Source organism: Dendronephthya gigantea, unplaced genomic scaffold (assembly GCF_004324835.1).
Source record: "Dendronephthya gigantea isolate DGI-Jeju-01 unplaced genomic scaffold, DenGig_1.0 000014F, whole genome shotgun sequence".
NCBI lineage: Eukaryota > Metazoa > Cnidaria > Anthozoa > Malacalcyonacea > Nephtheidae > Dendronephthya > Dendronephthya gigantea.
Genome location: NW_021163024.1, coordinates 2,176,780 through 2,195,569, shown reverse-complemented (window position 1 = coordinate 2,195,569; position 18,790 = coordinate 2,176,780). Strand labels below are relative to the sequence as shown.

The following is an 18,790-nucleotide window of genomic DNA, read 5'->3' as shown; positions in this document are numbered from 1 at the left end:
CTTTTCAAATCGATTGTCCTTACAAAAGCTGTTAACGTGAATATATGAATATGTGACACCGAACCACCCCCCCATACGCCATATACAATTGACGTACTGGTGAAAATTAACAAATTATAGTCAAATCACAGCCAAATTTTCTCTTGAAGCCTTCTGAAGCCAAATTTTCTCCTGGAAACGCATGTTTTGAAGTCATTAATAGGCGTACGGGACAGAGGGGGGCAATTGCTCTCCCAACATTTCAAAAATCAAGAAATTCGGGCAAAGTTCAGCCGAAAATTCAGACAAACTGAAAATGAGTTACATAACTAAAATTTTTTATTAATTACAACAAAATATCTACGAAGGAAAAAAGAAAATTATGTAATGTGATTTTATAAATAGACTACTTAAGCAAGATTTACCCCCGACGGGACACGCCTTGCCGACGATATTTAAAACTCTTATATGATGGGCTTGGCGCCCTATCTAAAAGACCGACAGGTAATGGAGTGCACGCAATATGGAAAGGTAGTCAATGGCCAGCAGCAAATCGAAAACTAACCAAGACCGAATATCCAAACCACAAACGGTCAGTTTAAGCGTGACATCGCAAATGACCGAGCTCCTTTAAAGTTGAACCCACCTCATCCCTTAAAGTCTTCACTAACATTTATGTAAATTGCATGATTTACAGTAGCTGATATCTATAGAGAGAGGACCGTTATATCTCAATTAGCGATGTTGGTAGACGTATATACAGGTGCTGGCGGTTATTTGCCTCTATCCTTTTGTGAGCTTAAATATTTGGAATTTTAATGGCATTTATTCATAAATATCGTTTTGTTCGACAAAAATAAACTGGCTAGGAGAACCATTACTTCTAGCCAAAATTATCCCAAAACGGCGCAAACTGATGCTCAGAAAACTGAGCTGCGGAAGACTGGAAAGAGGTATGCAAAATTCATGGCTTGCAATATATCTATGCGTAAATAAATCCACCACCTCCCCCCCCCTGCCCAACGAAGTTGCGCCCGTGCGTCTATGAAGTCATTTAGTATGCTATGCAATCTTTACGCGTTTTTTACATCAACGTTGTTTTATACATGCAGATGAGACGGGCGGGGTTTCTGCTTGACGTATTGCTTATGTTATATTGCACGTCCGTTTGCTCTTGCTATAACGAAGAATGCCTTCAGGCATCTTCTGCACCACATTTCATAATATTCGTTTCAAATTTGCACAAAATATGCCGAACTTTTGACGTAGTACCTACTCTGGCATAGTCGTCACAACTGAATTACAACAAAACGAAACAAAATAGTTTGCTCGAGAAATCTTCTTGGATGAATCTTCTTCATGAAAACAGCCAGCCACCCAAATCAAATTTCCTCAAATTAAGATCTAGACCATCTTCTCACATTCAATTAAAAATAAATGTCCTAATGTGGAATTATGATGAGAGCGGATACATTCTCCTCTGCACCAATATCACCACCCGCAGGAGAAGTGCGTATGTCACGCTTAATATGCACAAAGTATTTCCTAATAATCTCAGTGGTTGCCTGCTTGACTTGAAAAAAACTTGACTTTTATTGACATTAATTTTGAAACTTACCGAATATAAATTGGTATATTGAATGCACTGTTATAAAAAAGCTTCTAAAAATATTAAAAAAACTATACCCACAGACTATACCCTCGATCTTGCAAAAATTAATATTCTTGAAATGGATCCGAGCGACAAATAATTTTATTAAGAAGGCGATAGTTAATTTCAAAATGGTGTAAATCGCATTTTAACTTTCTTTATTTTGTTAAGATAAAGAAACACTCCGGAATAGACCAAGATGGTGCCGACATGCACCAAAGTGACTAAACCTTTTTAACTCTGGTTCAACAACAGACAAGCCTACGGCCTAAATCCCCAATTTTCCTGGTTCGCCAGGTTCCTATAGTCACATTAAACATCATAACTAGTCTGGAAAATTAACAATTTCTTCAGGTACAATAATCTCAGCGTAGACTTTAGCTAAAGCAGTAAATATTAATGATTGAACTAGAAACCCTCAGTGACCTTTAAAAGATTCCAATATTCATGCAATTTGGCAAAGTTTCAGATAACTTTAACATAAATACACAAAAATAAGAAACATGAAGAAATAAAATAACAAATATTTAGAAACAATAAGAGATAAAATATATCGCGGTCGGTACGAAAACATAAAATAAATACCAGACTTTGGCAGCTATTTGAAAATGACGACAAATTAAAATCGAATCAATCCAGTTGAGATATTTGGGCCTTCGTTAAATGCGTCAGCGCATATGACACCACATTTGGTGAGAGCTGACATGACATTATTTCCTGATCTCATGCCCACTGAATCTGGATCGTGGGAAAATCAACAACGGATCAAGACCAGCTCATCATTATATCTAAATGTTGATTTTTAGATTTATTCACACGATCCAATTTTGTTTGATCCAATTCACTTCTGATGTATGTTTTATAGTCTGTTGTCTTGTAATGTATATGAGCAGCAAATCCACTGAAGCCAATGCAGTATTGCTTTATCAATAACCAACTATATTTTATACGTCAAAAGTGAATTGGATCCAAGAAACAGTGAATAGATCCTTGAGAATAACCATACAAGATCATGAGATGATCATGAGATGTAGCTATCTATATACGTACCCTTCTGGCAAATGAGATTTCTGTATATTTATATAATGCAAAATGATTAAATTATACTGTGGGTCCAAAAAAAAGCCCCTTTGAGGCGAGCTTTTATTTAATTTAGAATGCTTCGAAACTACACACAAGGGTGCGTTGAATTAAAATGTGAGACCTTAAACAAATGGCTAAAAAGAAAACAGTATCGATATCAAACAAAAACAACGTTGTATTAGTTTGTCTTGTGGTTGGCTGAGATTGACTTAAACCTATTAGAGCGGGCAAGGCAAGCAATATATTAGTTCTTTACCCGTTGGCATTGACTATATATGTTTCAGTCACGCAATTTTAGTTCCACCTTCATCCGCCACTTAGGAAAGGGTTGCTATACAGCTACGTAAAAAAACAAATATTAACATCACACAATGAAAACCACTTAGGATGTAAATAAATGTATTATCGAGAAAGGTGCTGTGATATTGGACTGAAAGCCTGAGAGGCCTTCAAATAGACGGCAGTCTGCTAATGTGTTTGTTATTACAGCATATGCATTGAGGTTCGAGGTTGCAAAACTAGAACTTAAGTTACACTTTCAGTAACGTTGCTTAAAAATATATCGAAATTTCCAGGTGGGTAACTTCTTATTTTTTCTATAAAGATTTAACATTGGTCAGTACCTACATGACGATACGGTTGTGATTTAATTACGAGTCACAAGTGGGAAAGATTATACAAGTTTAAAAGCCTGGTTTTAATTTTAGTCGTCATTGTCATGAACTTATTAATGTGGATAATGTGTTAGGATATTGCTAATATTCTTGTGCGGTTAACAATGAGAATTTAGGTATAAAGAAATTAAAGACTAGATAAAAAATTTCTAACCAGACTTTTTCACATTTACTTCGTAAAAATGACGTGTTTACTACAATTTTCGTTTTCTAAGCAAAACCAATAAATTATTAAGGCCTTATGATCACGACAAACGATGAATATTATTCTGTTATAATTCATGATTTAAAATTGGTTGCAATACTGATTTCATCTTTCGTAATTCGTCGTATTTCGTCATAAAATATACGTGGCAATTCGTAGCATTTCAGTTTTTAACAAGGCATCATTATTTTTCATATCCTAACATATTTCCTAGATCGTAATTCGCTGAATATCGCGGATTTCATGCCCACAATTTATTGTTGTTCGTTTTCGTTTGGATTGTGATATTGTGAATTACGAAATTGTTGCAACACAACTAAGTCTAAGACCCGTTTACACTTTGCCGGATTCACATGGTCATGACTGGCATCAGTTTAAGTTGTTTTACGGTATCTCTGTCTCAAGAACCTTTCTGTTTGGCAAATCATGTTAGGATAATCATACTATGAACTTTTGGGGGAAAAAATCGCATTGACATGGCTAGATTTGATATCGTTACCACGCGAACCGTGTAAACAAGGTGGAATTATGAGTCATCCAAACTGATCTATAGCATCAGTTGCTAATATTTTACAGTAGCCTATATGTTTATTGATTTAACTTTTTGCTGTCATATTTTAATTTAATTGACACCTTTCATTGTTTAGCTATTAAATTAAATATTCAGGGCGGCAGGGCCAGTTGTATCAAGCCTATTTAGCTTAAACGGCGGATAAGTCAAAATTAAATAACACTCTTACATCTCTCTTGAACGAGTCAACTTGAATATTATGCACTAATTGTGTAGTTGTGAACAGTATATTTGTATTAAGATTAAAAACACACTTTGTTTGCTTGTTGAATAAAACGATAGAATTGATTTTTATTTTGAACTTAACCACCGTTTAAGCTAAACGGGCTTGATACAAACGGCCTGAGATGTACTAAGCATCTACGCTTAAACAATAACAGACACTTCAAAACAAATTAAACCCATATTGAATATTATGTGCGTGCATAATTTCAACGAAGAATAATGTCGCGTCGCGCGTTTCTTTGTGTTCTGTTCCTGAAATACTCTGACTACTCTATACCCACTTAGCACGCTAACATTTCTATTGATTTTTGCGTGAGTCCTTTGTCTAGAAACTAGCCGACCTGATAGTTCAAGAGCCTATATCGCTGAACTAAACTGACAGTTCCCTGTTGAAGGCCGTCTAACTGAATTCTTAGAAGGCATATTCCTGATGATTTCCGGCCAACACTTCGCACACAGTTAACATATAGAAAAGCATTATAGTTGCTCATGAACTTAGTAACATTCTCTTGCTCTCAGAATAGCGAGCTTTAGCAGTACGTGGCTAAAGTACGTGGTTCATCATAACTACAAGCATGCACAATAGTCAATAGAAGCAATCACCACCCCTGTCAGTATTTAAACATTCACAGAGCATGATTGCTTCTATTTATGGTAGCCTGCTTTCTGAGTGACGAATCATGACGAATCACACTTACGCAAATAACAATGGAGTTGTCTTTCTGAGGCCAGGTATTCTGTGTCATAACTACGATCGTAAAAATTAATGATAGCGTAAGCAAACAACACACGAAATAATAAATTTCGATCGTACTTTACTTTCTCGTACTAACTGTCAAAAGCAGTCTGCCAACAATTTTTCTCCTAAAAAGGAAACATTTCTGGGAGTGGGAGGTTCGATGGCCTTTTCCGTAAAAGGGTGTCTAAGGGCTGTTTGCCAATAGGCGGAATTTTTCATTCCCTGCGCGCTTTCACGCATAACTGTGAGAAAAACAAAGAAAATTCCGCTCCGCGCGCAAAATTCCGCCCAGTGTAAAGGAGGCTTAAGGAGCATCGCTTTCTCCGGTTATAGTTTAATTTTCGCAAGCAATATTGGCACTGCAGTAAAATTAATCGCGTGAGAGGCCTAAAAGCAAAATAATAATTCATGACCATAATTCATGAAGAACTGACTCGACTTATTTAACATGGTAAAAGTTTTGTAGTGTAACTTTTAATAGTTTAGATGCAACAGGGCATTCAATAGAGTAAAACAATCATGGAAAAGAATAAGCTTTGCATCGACAGAAATTTTAAATTAAACAATACTTTATCGTGTTTTTATTCGAAACAAAATTACCGAGGGAGCGAATCGTCCGAGGAAGGTAATTCATATAAAAATAACCTCTGGCTATATACCGCTCTGAGAATATGGTGAATTTTCTGAGACACTGGCATTGTGTAAGCAGACGTACTGCATAACACAAAGTAAACTTATGTATTATAATTTATGTATCAAATGTGGTATATAACAACTGCCTAAAATAGACAAAACACTTTTCAACGTTTCGACCTGAGGGCCTTCGTCAAGAGAGTTAGTACTAGAAGTGTTTTGTCTATTTCAGGCAGTTGTTATACCCAGTGGCGTAGCCATCAACGATAATTGCGGGGGGGGGGGGCGCATATTCATATATATATTCATGTAAACAGACTGTAAAGACAATTGATTTGAAAACCTGCGTATCACGAATATATGAATATGGGCCCACCCAATTCATCGTGCTGGCTACGCCACTGGTTATACCACATTTGATGCTAAGCTGTTTGAAGACGATGCCACGCTGCTCCCTGGTTACATTGGAATATATTATATGTATTATAACTTTTACTTTTCAAACCGAACATTCCAGCATAAAGATGAAGAACATATTCATTGGAGCAGTTCTTCTTAGCGCTCAATTATTCTTGGTTTCCACTGCTCCCATAGTTCCAGAACAGGAGAATTGTGTAGAAGGCGAACCAATGGAGGGTATGCATGGGATTGTATTTACTTGCATGAAATCAAAATAAATAGGATTAAAAGATCCAGGTTAGGTTAAAATTATGAGTTGGAAAGACTGCAGAATAATGAAGACAAGCGTCATTTAGAAAAAAAGACACCCATATTATATATGCATTTGCAATTAAACATTTGAATGTGAGATCATATTTCTTGTCTCTCCAAAAAGGGAGTGCGCCACTAGCATGAGTTAATTGAGGAGACAATATATTTAATATATTCTGTTATGCAGGCTGATTTCTATTGAAAGTGAAATTGTTTTCAAAAGGAATTAGCCAGGAATATATAAATATGGTCCCTCTTAATTAACGTTCTATTAACGCCAATGGCTACCAGAACAAGGCATTTGGAAATGGGGAAAAGTTAACCATTCAGCTCAACAACAATTAATTCGACATCGTTTGAGGGTTAATACTATAACTCACTTTTAGCAAAATATTCTGCAAAAGTATTTGTACATGCATTCTCTGCTGCGGCTTGAATGAAACTTCTTCGGTTAATTTGCATACTTCTTTACCTTTCAAATTATTTTTCAACTTACTAAATTTCATATTTTTAATGGTTGAGAACACAGCAAAACATCCAAGTATAACTTAAACTGACATCCTCCTCACCCCCCCCCCCCCCGCAGATATATACCATGAATTAGCAATGCCCATGCAAAAAACACTCCATCGAATTATCTCGTGATAATGTTACTAAATCATTTATATAGGTCAGCGTCAACCAGATGTAAACATAACCATCTTACCGTCCACTGAAATCCCTGAGTTGAGTCCAGTGGAAATCGTTTGTGATGCGGACTTGGCTCGTTTCCCAGCAAATTTAACGCCACCTGCAACGGCTCCTGTTAAAATTACCATCCGAATTGGGATATACAATGTGAAGGAATGCAAAAATAACGTTGGAGTTTTCCAATGCAATTATAGTGTGTCCAGTTTCATTCCTGGAATACCACAAAGAATTAGTTGCACTGCCTCAACAGAGGATAGGCAGTGTCGCTTCAAGACAGCTAGTATTACCATCGCACAAGGTATACCTTAAGAATTGTACTTTTTTCTTTGCTGCCGTCGTGTAGTGAGTGGTACCTTAAAGGAATTAGTTCTTATACATCATCATACATGTACGGTGGGAGACGTTCCTTTCTAAAATACTGAAAAGAAAACTAGTAGAAATTTACATAAAAACTCTCAAAAACACTGACACGGTTCCTGCGATAACTTTATTGTCGACTGCTGGCAAAACAGGTAACGAAGGTGATACACACACACAGGATTTGGGATAGAATATATATTTATCAACTCTTTTTACTGGTAGTGAAAACCCATTCTTTCCCATGCTTTACCAACTTTTGTTCATTTAATCATTTCTAGAACCAACAACACCGAGTGGAAATGTTACTTCAACAACTTCTCCACCAACAACTTCTGCACCAGCAACACCACCTACGCCAACAGGTATGTCCACAATTTTATTACACTCTCAACATTTTACATAACTTACACATGATGTACCGTCTTTATATCGTCAATTTACATAATAAATCTATATTGATGTTTGTTGATCTTTTTAGGTGACAGTGCAAGTACGCCAGGTAATTTAAGATAGAAGTGTTTTCTACACACATACGAGGGCTCAGCCTGATGTTCATGATCGTAATTGTCGTGAACTAATGTCATCGGTTGCCGATGTGAAATAGTCCCAGCCCTATATGCATGTTTTAATCATATCAGAATACAAAATACACAAATTTTCAGTTTTATCCAAGTCATCTTTTATCCAAGTTACTTAGTTAAATGCATTTGACACTCCCATCATCATTGCAATTGACATCATATAATATTCGACATCTAGCTATATTCATTTGATAATCTAAGAAAGACTGAACCTTAGTTTCAAGACTTAGCCTATTCAGTTATTAACCGATTTATCAATAAAAATAAATTATCAAATTTTCAGTGACAACGCCAGTTATCCCGCCAACACCACCAACAACAACAGCCACACCAACACCGACGGAAGGTAAAGGGTTTGACTGTTTTTTTGGTTCAAAGATTTAACATCAGAAGTTACCAAAGGCGATAAAATTTTCTAAAATGAGCAGTAAATAATTAATTTTAAAAATTAGGTCTTATATCCGGATATCGGAGTAGCAACATGCAGGATAATCCCTGTTTAAAATACTTCTTAAATCTTAAGAGCATCTTAAGAGAACAGTCGGAACATTTGACGACACCATTTTTGTTAGCTATAGTTTTAAATGAATATCAGCTGAATTTTATGTTCAGAATTATACGAAACATGCTGAAATTCAGTGTTTCGAGCAGAATACGTCTGTTTCTGCTTCTATACTAAATTATCTTCTTTCTCAATTTCATTTTTCAATAGACGGTGACAGCGATGACGACAGCGATGACGACAGCGATAGTGACGATAGCGACAGTGATAGTGATAGCGATAGTGACTGAAATTTCCAGCTGAAATAGCAAATCATGAAGTCCAAGAGAATACGATAATCATATTTTATATTCATCTATATATTCATCGTAAAATTAAAAAAACAACAATTTTTTAACCTCGAAGAAAGCATGTGAGCAAATTTGTTATTGTTATTGAAATACAAAAATATACATTCTGCAACATTTTTGGTAGAATCCAATTCGAAACCCCAAATCCAATTTGTCTAAGCCTAGGGGGCTCTTTTTAAACCTAAAACTTGACATCATCTAATAATTACTAATTGCTTCAATTTATACAAAGAAATCGTGAGACACGTCAAACAACTGAGGAAAAAGAAACGACAGCCACATGTATGCATATTTCCTTTTGAAAATTTATTCTTCAGATATGCACCCAATCCTTACCTAAGAGATGTTATGATAAAAGGGTTACTATGATAAATTCAAGCTACTCGTGGTTGTTAATCGTAAGTAACGTACATTTAAATTCGCACGTTAAATAAACCTTACAACTGACTTACAACTTTTAAACTAAATCTATCAAGCTCTGATTCAGTAATCAACACCATACGCAATTCGATATCAATTGTTGTCTGTAATCCGTGAGTTAAGGTAAAAACATCTCATCAAGAGAAGTGCCGCCATATTTTTATGAACATTTATTATACTTTCATTTATTTTACTTTCATGAACATCCTCTGGTCACCTTTTTCATTAGAGAGCTTTAGATTTGACTACGGCTCCCGCTACGGCTACGAGATTCGTCACTCTGGCGCGAAACAAACGCTTTATATGCATACGCCACCTCGTACTGGCATGATAAACCACTGCAAACACAATAATAAATTTATGTTTATCCTGTCAAATATTTTAGAAATTTTACGCCCACTATTTCGAAAAATGCACATAATCAAAGTTTATACACATCAACAATTCTTTCAAAATATTTTCTGGAAAAAAAGAGAAAATGTTAACTTTTATTGCTTTTTAATTCACGTAGCGCGAGGACTACGAAGTTTTCTTAAAATGCCGTGCTCAGATGAGCGACGGTTACGAGTCTCTGGCGTCAGTCGAAGCATCACGAATTACGAATATCACGTCAATACGACGAATCTCGTAGCGGTAGCGAAAGTCATAAGAGAGCTTTAGCAGTGACTACGAGTGCGACTACGAGTACGAGATTCGTCATTCTCGCGCGTTGTTTGCTTACGCTATCAGCCAAAACTCGTAGTCGTTGGGCTTTTGACAAATTTCGTACTCGAAAGTTCAACGACTACGAGTTTTGGCTGATGGCGTAAGCAAACAACACGCGAGAATGACGAATCTCGTACTCGTAGTCGTACTCGTAGTCACTGCTAAAACACCCTATAGTCGAATCTAAAGCTCCCTATTATAGACAAAACTGCGTCCTGAAGGGAAGACAAGTATAAAGACAACGATAAAGCAGGAGAAGTAAGGAACGTGCATCAGCAGATTTTTTCTAACACCCCTCCGCTAATCCGCAATATCCAGCTATATCTACTTAAGCAATCCCCCCCCCCCTACGTCCTATCTATCTTTGTGGCCAATCAGCACACGTAACGTTTTGCTTATGATTGCTAAAAGACACGTATCTGCATGGGACGTTTTATAAATATTATCTCTATATCTATATACCTTGCCTATAACCCTTATACACATGCTTAGTATCCTCATATGCTTGGCCCCTGCCTGCCTGTATTGTTGTATGTAATAATTAACGCATATCGCTTTAATTTTCAATCTTCAAAATGCATACAGCATGAAAGACAATGGAGCTAAAATATTAAAGCAAATGCCTAAAATAGACAAAAACACTTCTCGACAAAGGACCTGCTTCAGATAATCATATCTAAATCGTACAGAAGAATGTCCTTCTCTATTTTCGCGAGTTTTTATGCGAAGTTGTTACAGAAAGCCGCCATTCATTAGCTATATTAAAGACATTGATGCAAATTGTCATTTATGCCCTGAATGTGATTGAGGTCGTTGCACAAGTGTTCATGTGACTTATAATTTTTCTAGCAAATCTTTCATGGCAGAATTCACTGCTTAATCAACACTGCCAGTATGACTGCGTAATCAGAACCAGAATTCGGCGTAAAAGCCGCAATAATACACTACACGACGATAAACATTGTCAGTAATCCACTTAAATTTGTGGTAAAACATGTCATCAAAAGAAGTGCCGTGATATTGCACTGAAAATTGAAAATATATGCCTTCAGGCTTCATATCAACATTCTTCACGCTAATCTTTCTCACTAGAGCGCAGACTTTCAAGACTGCAGGAACGAATCTGAGGTGAGGAGTAGTTATGATTTAAGTAAAGCAAAACGACGTAATTGCCATAATAATTCATGTAGGTGAGCATAAAAATAATTCATTATTACACAGTATGGCCAAATGGTTGTCCAATATTTATAGTATATATGTCAATTAGCCAAATGCAGTGCATGAATAGAACAAGAATATAATATTTCAATGTCTTGTATTCGCAGCCGATGCGGCAGAGAGCAACTCTTCAATTCAAATGTCTTCTTGGTTCAAGAAGGCATTTTATCCTGCTGTTTACAGTATAGTTACAATTTAGCTGCGAATAAAAAGCATTGGAAAGGCTAGCTATACCTTCATTTTATTGTATTAGAGAATTTTTCCTAATTGATCAATATTTCATGAAGTTGCATGCATGCTTATACCACTTTTTACGAATATTTAATAAAAAACCGAATATTGAAGATCGCATTCGTCACATTTTCAGTCTATCCAATGATTTTTTTCTTGATAAATAAAATGCTCATTTTCCTCGCTAAAATAAAGATCCCAAATACTTTTACTGGTCAAATGTTCCTAAAATCTCCCGGCAATAAACATCAATTGACCTCATTCATCATTGCAAACAAACAACGAGTAATCTCCTGTAAACCGCGTTTTTGTAAAGTGGGCACATCCTGCTTCGTAGAGAAAGAAGATTCCATCCTTAGCGAGGTTTAATATTTCCGTTTCACCCAGCAGTATTCCTCTAATCCCTCTCCGTTCTAAATGGATTATTTTGGGAAAATAAAACCGGCAAGCCGCCATTCTCAAATATTTCAACATCGCATGTTCAACAATAGCCATATTTTTTTTCTGATAAAATTGACGCTTTTCTTGTAAAACTAAATTTTTCTAGGTTTAACCTGCTCATGTTAAGCTAAACAATCATGATGGTTTAAACATCTTGTGAATCGTGTATGAAAAACAAATCAAATAATATTATTTAATAGCCAGAACTTTATTAATATGGGTAACATCAAGCTGCATTATAACACAGTTAATAGAATATACATGGTTTGGAGACCATATAAAACTACAATGCAACTCACTAACTATGTTCAGGTAGATTTATATGCAAAAAAATGTTCCTTTCTCATCACATGTCTATTGTATTTCGCACAGATAAACCAATAGCAATAGCAATAATTATCATATTTTTCAAGTCAAGGTTGATGAGCTTAGCAAGACGAATGCCATTGGTAAGTTTGGCTAAAATACAATAGACATGTGACGAGAAAGGAACCATTTTTTGCATAAACGTGGACAATAACATAGTTAATGAATTGTATTGTATTTTTATTTAGTCTCCAAACCATGTTTATATTCTATTAACTGTGCTTATAATAATCGATTTTAAACAAATATAGGCTGATAGCCCCGATGAAAAGGCGCGGATTTGAGCTAGGATCTTAATTGATTGCACATGCATGTAAGTGCGGATTTCATGATATCCCAACTTATTCAGCTGTCTTCAACTATAAATTTAAAATAATTCGCGCCTGCATGATATTGTTAAATGAAAATCTTTGCAATAATATACAAATGCCGAAGACCCCAAAACAAAACACACGAAGGCATGACGACGGCAGGGCTATAATTGATAAGTGAAGAATGATTTCAAACGGAGTGACTTATTTTAACGCTCTTTTGATTTCCACGCCATATATAGAGAACATTTTTACACGTACGTACATGCACATAAAAATTTAAAACCTTCTAAATTGTTATATAATTAATTTTATGATAGAAGGGACCAACCCTATCAATCGTAGACTTTATAAGTAGCTATCATTTAAAAGGTTTTTAAACTTTAATTCATAGTTACGTGCGTGTACGTATATATAGCTACAAAAAACACGACAGTCGAAAGCAGCCCTAAATGTAATTACGTAACTTTAAAGGGTAAAGAAATTATCAAAATGTAAAGAGAGATTATCTTAAAGAAGCCTGTTGTTTTAATGGAACGTTTATCTTGCAGCATAAGGTCTAGAGCCGTCGCTAGACCGCCGCTAAATTGCATGGGGGGGGGGGTTACCATTCATGTTTACATGTCATAGAAGCAAAATCAAGCAATAGCGTTCAAAAGAAATCAGTCGGCCAAAATACGAATATACGCGCGGAACAAACACTCCCCATCCCCGAATTAGGCTTCTAGCTACGGCCCTGATAAAGTCCAATTGCTCTGTTTATTTAAATAAGTATAGCTATTAACTAGAATGCACATAATATGGCATTGCACACGACATACTATAGGGCTATTCACTGGCATGCAATATATACGACTGATTGTTATTCACTGGAAAAACGAGGCAAATGCCGAATTTTGTCCGCATCTTTGATGCACGAATTTGTTTTTTGAAAATTATCTTAATTTCACTTCAAGCGTTTTCTTATAACTGAATTATACAGTATACACGGAAAAATTTCCACCAAAACTAAACTCGTATTTATACATCGCAAGGACATGACAGGACTAAAAAGAGCCGCATAGACGGTGTAGTACATGAAGGATATGTAAATATCGAAAAGAAATCACAAACGTGCAAAAATTAGGAGCTATAGGTTGGTTCAGTTTGTTACCATTTTCAATCACAAGTCGGTGGAAACCAACCAAAAACGAACTGCATGCAGGGTTAGAAACATTCAGTTTGGTTGTTCTTTTCAAAATGTAAGAATTAACAACCGTGTGAAGATATTGTATTATTTTTGAACAATGCTTTCTAATACATTGATATTTGTTTTTATGTTTCCTCACCTCTTGAATAATCTCATATTTGACATGAACACCATGGCAATTTTGAACAAATGACGCACGAAAGCTGTCAAATAACTCCATGCATGTAAATAGAGTTTTTCGATAGCATAAGTGCTCTTGTCATGATATATATGATAATTTGGGAATTTCGAAGAACCCTTCCAAGATCAAATTACATGAAAATATACAGATTGGTATATAATCGATGTTTAGCCAAATTATGGGGTGACATATAATGGACGACTTGCGCTTTACTTTACACTAACTTTTGATCGAGGTAACAAGAAAAACAGATAGAGAGATCTTACTTTAATATTTAGTGCTAATGCAGAGTTTGGCTACGAAAGATGGCATACTTTGTATACTTTTGTATTACGTGTGAAAATGTTGTGGAAATGTGTAACTAAATTAGTTACAAAATGTGTAACTAAATTAGTTACACACTTCCGGCCGTAATACAAAAGTATACAAAATTCGACAACCTCGCATTGCTATATTTTCCATAATTTACAACATTTCTCAATCAAACATGGTGTTTTAACTAATTTTAGTACCTCTTTCATCAGAAATTTCCTATTTCTCGCCGGGATAAAAAATTTGTCTATTGGTCCATTGGGAAACAATTTCAATATGAAAATAATATTAGTTCACAACCAATTTTATAACGCTATATGTGGCGTTCGCTTTTATACAGTACATGTAATTCATAGAATAGCCAACATTTCTCGAACGGCAAAAAAGGATAAATTAAAAGTCTACAAAATTTATAAAAAATTCGGCTTTCGAATAAAAAATGTCAGTGTCATATTTCAAAACGAATAAAAATTCTATAATTAAAAGTGATCTCTCATTATGATAACGATCTCAGTCAATTATTTTCTACTTCTTTTAGACTAAACAGTCTTTTTTAAAGATGAAGAACATATTCATTGTGGTAATTCTCCTCATTGCTCAAGTTTTCACAGTTTCAACTGCTCCCATAGTTGGAGAACAGGCGAATTGTGTTGAAGGCGAACCATTGCAAGGTAACTAATTAACAGGGTTACTAATTAACATCCCTCAAAGCTGAATTCTTTGAAACCAAACATTTTATCACGGGAGGTGTCGACGAGTCGGGAAACATGCCGCATAGCGCAGGGCAAACCGTTTGTTCTCATACGGAATTCACTTTAACATTATAGGCCAAAGTCAACCGGATCTGAACATTACCATCCTACCATCCCGGGAAATACTTTCTCTGTGACCTCTGGGAATCATTTGTGATGCAAATGTGGCGCGTTTCCCGCCCAAAGCGTTGCCTGGTCCAGCACCTCCACCAGTGAAAATTACGATCCGTATTGGAATTTACACCGTAAAAGTATGCACAAGTAACACTGGGATCTACCAATGTTCTTATACTCTGTCAAGTTTCTTCCCGGGTCTACCACAACGAATTAGTTGTACTACTTCAACCGAAGATAAGCAATGTCGCTTCAAGACAGCTAACATTACCATTCTACCACAGCCGCCAACAGGTATGGTCTAAGAACTTAATTTGATCTTCTTACCAGCTTCATAAATTGCATTAACTGTTTTTGTTGGTATAATTGCGAAAAATTTGTTTTCCTTTCGTGCCAAATTTGAAGGCAATGATATAAACGGCGTAAGCGCTGCTTTTCAGTGTCGCGACGGTGGGGAACAGCCCTAGGAATTTTGAGTTTCTTAGGCCTATTTCAAACAATAGATAATGAGGTGGTAGACCTCATTCAGCTCATCATCATCTTATTATCTATTGTTTGAATTGCATTCGATGCGACCAAAATGCGACTTATGAACTAGGCTTTAGCAGCTTCATAAATTGCATTAACTGTTTTCGTATATTCTTAGACTCAGTATGCGCATGAATGGTGACGTAATTCTTCCTGAAAACTGATCTCATGCAGTATATGCATGGATCCCTCATTTCCACGGTCAATAATAGCATACATATTGCACATAAGGGAAAGTTACTGCAATCTGATCAATTACATGTAAACAGTAAAATTAATTTTGATGATGTTATTCAACGATATTATTCAGGCTATGCTAATTTAATATGTTCATTGACTTTGATAATACGCAAAAGACGTTTCTCGTAATAACGAGCTTTGATCGTTTCTGCAAAGCTGGACGACATGGTCAGGTTTCATGAATTATCTTGCAGCACAGGTATAGCGGTGGCTCTCTCACGCACATAATACAACGAATGCTTCTTCTTTCAAAATCCTTCTTCTGTCAAAAATGCTTCTCTCATCGCACATGCAACTGATACTTTTTTATCTTTTTAGCTGGAGTTACAACTACCAGCACACCAGGTAATATAATTAATTATATGAAACGCGTTTTGTGCTCTTATAACTGCATATCTCTCAAGGGCCACATGTACAGCAGCATTTAGTAAGTAGGGAAGGTCAATAATGTGTCTGTGAAGTAGTTTTGTTTAGTTTACATGCACGTATTAATCATTTAGTTGCTCAAAGATGGGCACATTAAGGGCATCTCAGCTGAGGAATCGAGCACATCTTAATCTTTTCAAAAAAGGGACAGCCGTCGAAAGCTCGTACTTATTACTTCAACATCCGCTTATTTTGTATTCCCCACATAATAAAATGAATAAATGCTTCTTCTTTCAAAATCCATCTTCTGTCAAAAATGCTTCTCTCATCGCACATGCCACTGATACATTTTATCTTTTTAGGCGGAGATAGCACTACCAGCACACCAGGTAATATAATTAACTCGATGAAACGCGTTTTGTGCCTTTTTATTCCTCAGCTGAGGAATCGAGCACATCTTAATCTTTTCAAAAAAGGGACAGCCGTCGAAAGCTCGTACTTAGTACTTCAATATAAGCTTATTTTGTGTTCCCCTTAAATAATTATGTAGAAGTAAGGCTGGATTTCCACTCGCAGGGAAATCATTATGGTTCGCTATCGCAATATTACATACTTTCTTTAGGATTTTAACAGCATATAAATAAATTAGTTTGACTTGACTATTCTAATTCAAAGGAATATATTAAGCAATTATTTCGCTAGTAAGTCACTTTTCTTCAAGTGAAAATCCAGCCAAAGAAAGTTAAGCTATAGTTCTTTAAAAATTTATTATACTTTTTTAGTTGCGACAACCACAGACCAGGTCATCCCTCCAATATCAACAACAACCCCTAAACCCAGAAAGAAAGGTAAAGGTTTTGGACATAAGTCAATCATGTATCTATTACTGAACAACACCTAAAGCCCCGTTTACACTACACTCGGTTTATTGTCACGGCTCGGCTAAAATGCGTACTCGTGCCCATTTCATCTGTGCACGGCCTTTTTCTTGGTAGCCTGAACAGTAATAAAATTGGGTACGGGTACAAATTTTAGCCGTGCCGTGCTGATAAATGGAGTGTAGTGTAAACGGGGCTTAAATATAGTCTTAAGGGCTGTTTACATGGTGCCGCTAAGTTAGGATTCAACGAAGCGTGAGATGTATGACTTTGAGGTATTGGATTGAGTAGATAACACTTGAACCGCTGATAGCCGTGTAGTCATCACAACAATAGCATGGTCTTGTTTCGCTTCATAAAGACTTTGCTGATACCTCAAAATTATCCCACGGTAACCGGGATTATGTTAACAACTTCTTATTCATTTCACATAATAACAAAAATACAAACGAAATACAAAGCAGGAGATCCAGTCGGGATCTTCACAGGATGGCTGATAATCCGCGCGTCTGTTCAGTAATAGGCCACAGCTCTTGACCAACCCAAATGAGAAAACTACTTTCATTATTTATAATTTCTAATAGATGATGACGACGACAGTGATGACAGTGATGATAGCGACAGCGATGATAGCGACAGCGATGATGATGATGATGATAGCGATGATGATAGCGATGATGATAGCGACGATGATGATAGTGACAGTGACAGTGATTGAGATCGATATAGCAGATACAATCACAGACCGTATACAAGTGAAATTAAAACATGGACAGAATATAATTATCAATTTCTATCATATTACCCCAAATATAATTTTTGTATCGAATATAATCTTTATATATATACTATGAAATGAGTATGCGCAAAGTATTCAATTGTAACTGCATGTGAAAATACTTAAAAATATTATTATTCGATCATTATTTTCTGGTACAATATAATTCTCTTATACAGCTGAACCGGATGTTACGTTCCTCGTCAACACTGCGATATTTCTATTTATTGGTTAATTGCCCGCAGAAAGTTGGTAGTTCTTCTTCTTCTTGCTAGTCGCTGGATGGACGACAAGCTATTGACAATTAATTTACATGATTTTGTGACTCCTGTGTTTCTTAGCTTTGCAAATTGACCGCGCTCGGCTTGGCTAATTGCCTGGGCCAATTAAAACGTTGAAATCTTGATGCACTGATTTGAAGTAGATTTTCAGAGATCTAGAACAATCAAATTTCTAATTTTTTTCTTGCTCGTAGCCAACCATTGTGGCACCTCGTTAGCCCAGACTCCAATTGCAATCGAATCATGCGCGACCGTGGTATTAAAACCAAGCGCTGAGCTTCAGTCGGTTCACCGTATTGGGCAACTTCAGACGCCACCATAGAAACTTGCATGGACACTAAAATTATAAATGCATTCGACCAAGCTTGTAAAATGTGCGCCTGATAACACTTGGCCTTTCAATCAAATACATAAATAGTCTGAATGAGTCTTTCGTTTCGCAAATATATTTGGTTTGGGTTGTTTAAACCAAATATATTTGGTTTGGACACCCCAAACCAAATATATTTGTGAAAAGAAAGACTC

The 18,790-nt window shown here is 36.1% G+C and overlaps 1 protein-coding gene and 1 long non-coding RNA gene across 4 annotated transcripts; both read left to right on the top strand.

Annotated features, from left to right (window-relative positions):
• Positions 1 to 3,204: 3,204 nt before the first annotated feature.
• Positions 3,205 to 9,060, top strand: LOC114519841 (mucin-2-like). Its single transcript, XM_028540019.1, has 7 exons — positions 3,205 to 3,288; positions 6,278 to 6,396; positions 7,142 to 7,459; positions 7,800 to 7,883; positions 8,000 to 8,020; positions 8,386 to 8,448; positions 8,815 to 9,060. Exons 2-7 carry the CDS (start codon positions 6,285 to 6,287, stop codon positions 8,892 to 8,894), a joined length of 678 nt encoding a protein of 225 aa, XP_028395820.1. The 5' UTR covers positions 3,205 to 3,288; positions 6,278 to 6,284; the 3' UTR covers positions 8,895 to 9,060.
• A 2,058-nt stretch (positions 9,061 to 11,118) lies between these two features.
• Positions 11,119 to 17,851, top strand: LOC114519834. 3 transcript variants are annotated; one of them, XR_003686620.1, is made up of 7 exons: positions 11,119 to 11,207; positions 14,867 to 14,999; positions 15,156 to 15,488; positions 16,281 to 16,307; positions 16,691 to 16,717; positions 17,111 to 17,176; positions 17,791 to 17,851. It is a non-coding gene; the product is annotated as an uncharacterized LOC114519834 (long non-coding RNA). The 3 variants fall into 3 exon arrangements; XR_003686621.1 differs by having other exon boundaries at positions 11,178 to 11,269; XR_003686622.1 differs by lacking the exon at positions 11,119 to 11,207 and adding an exon at positions 11,244 to 11,265.
• Positions 17,852 to 18,790: the final 939 nt, after the last annotated feature.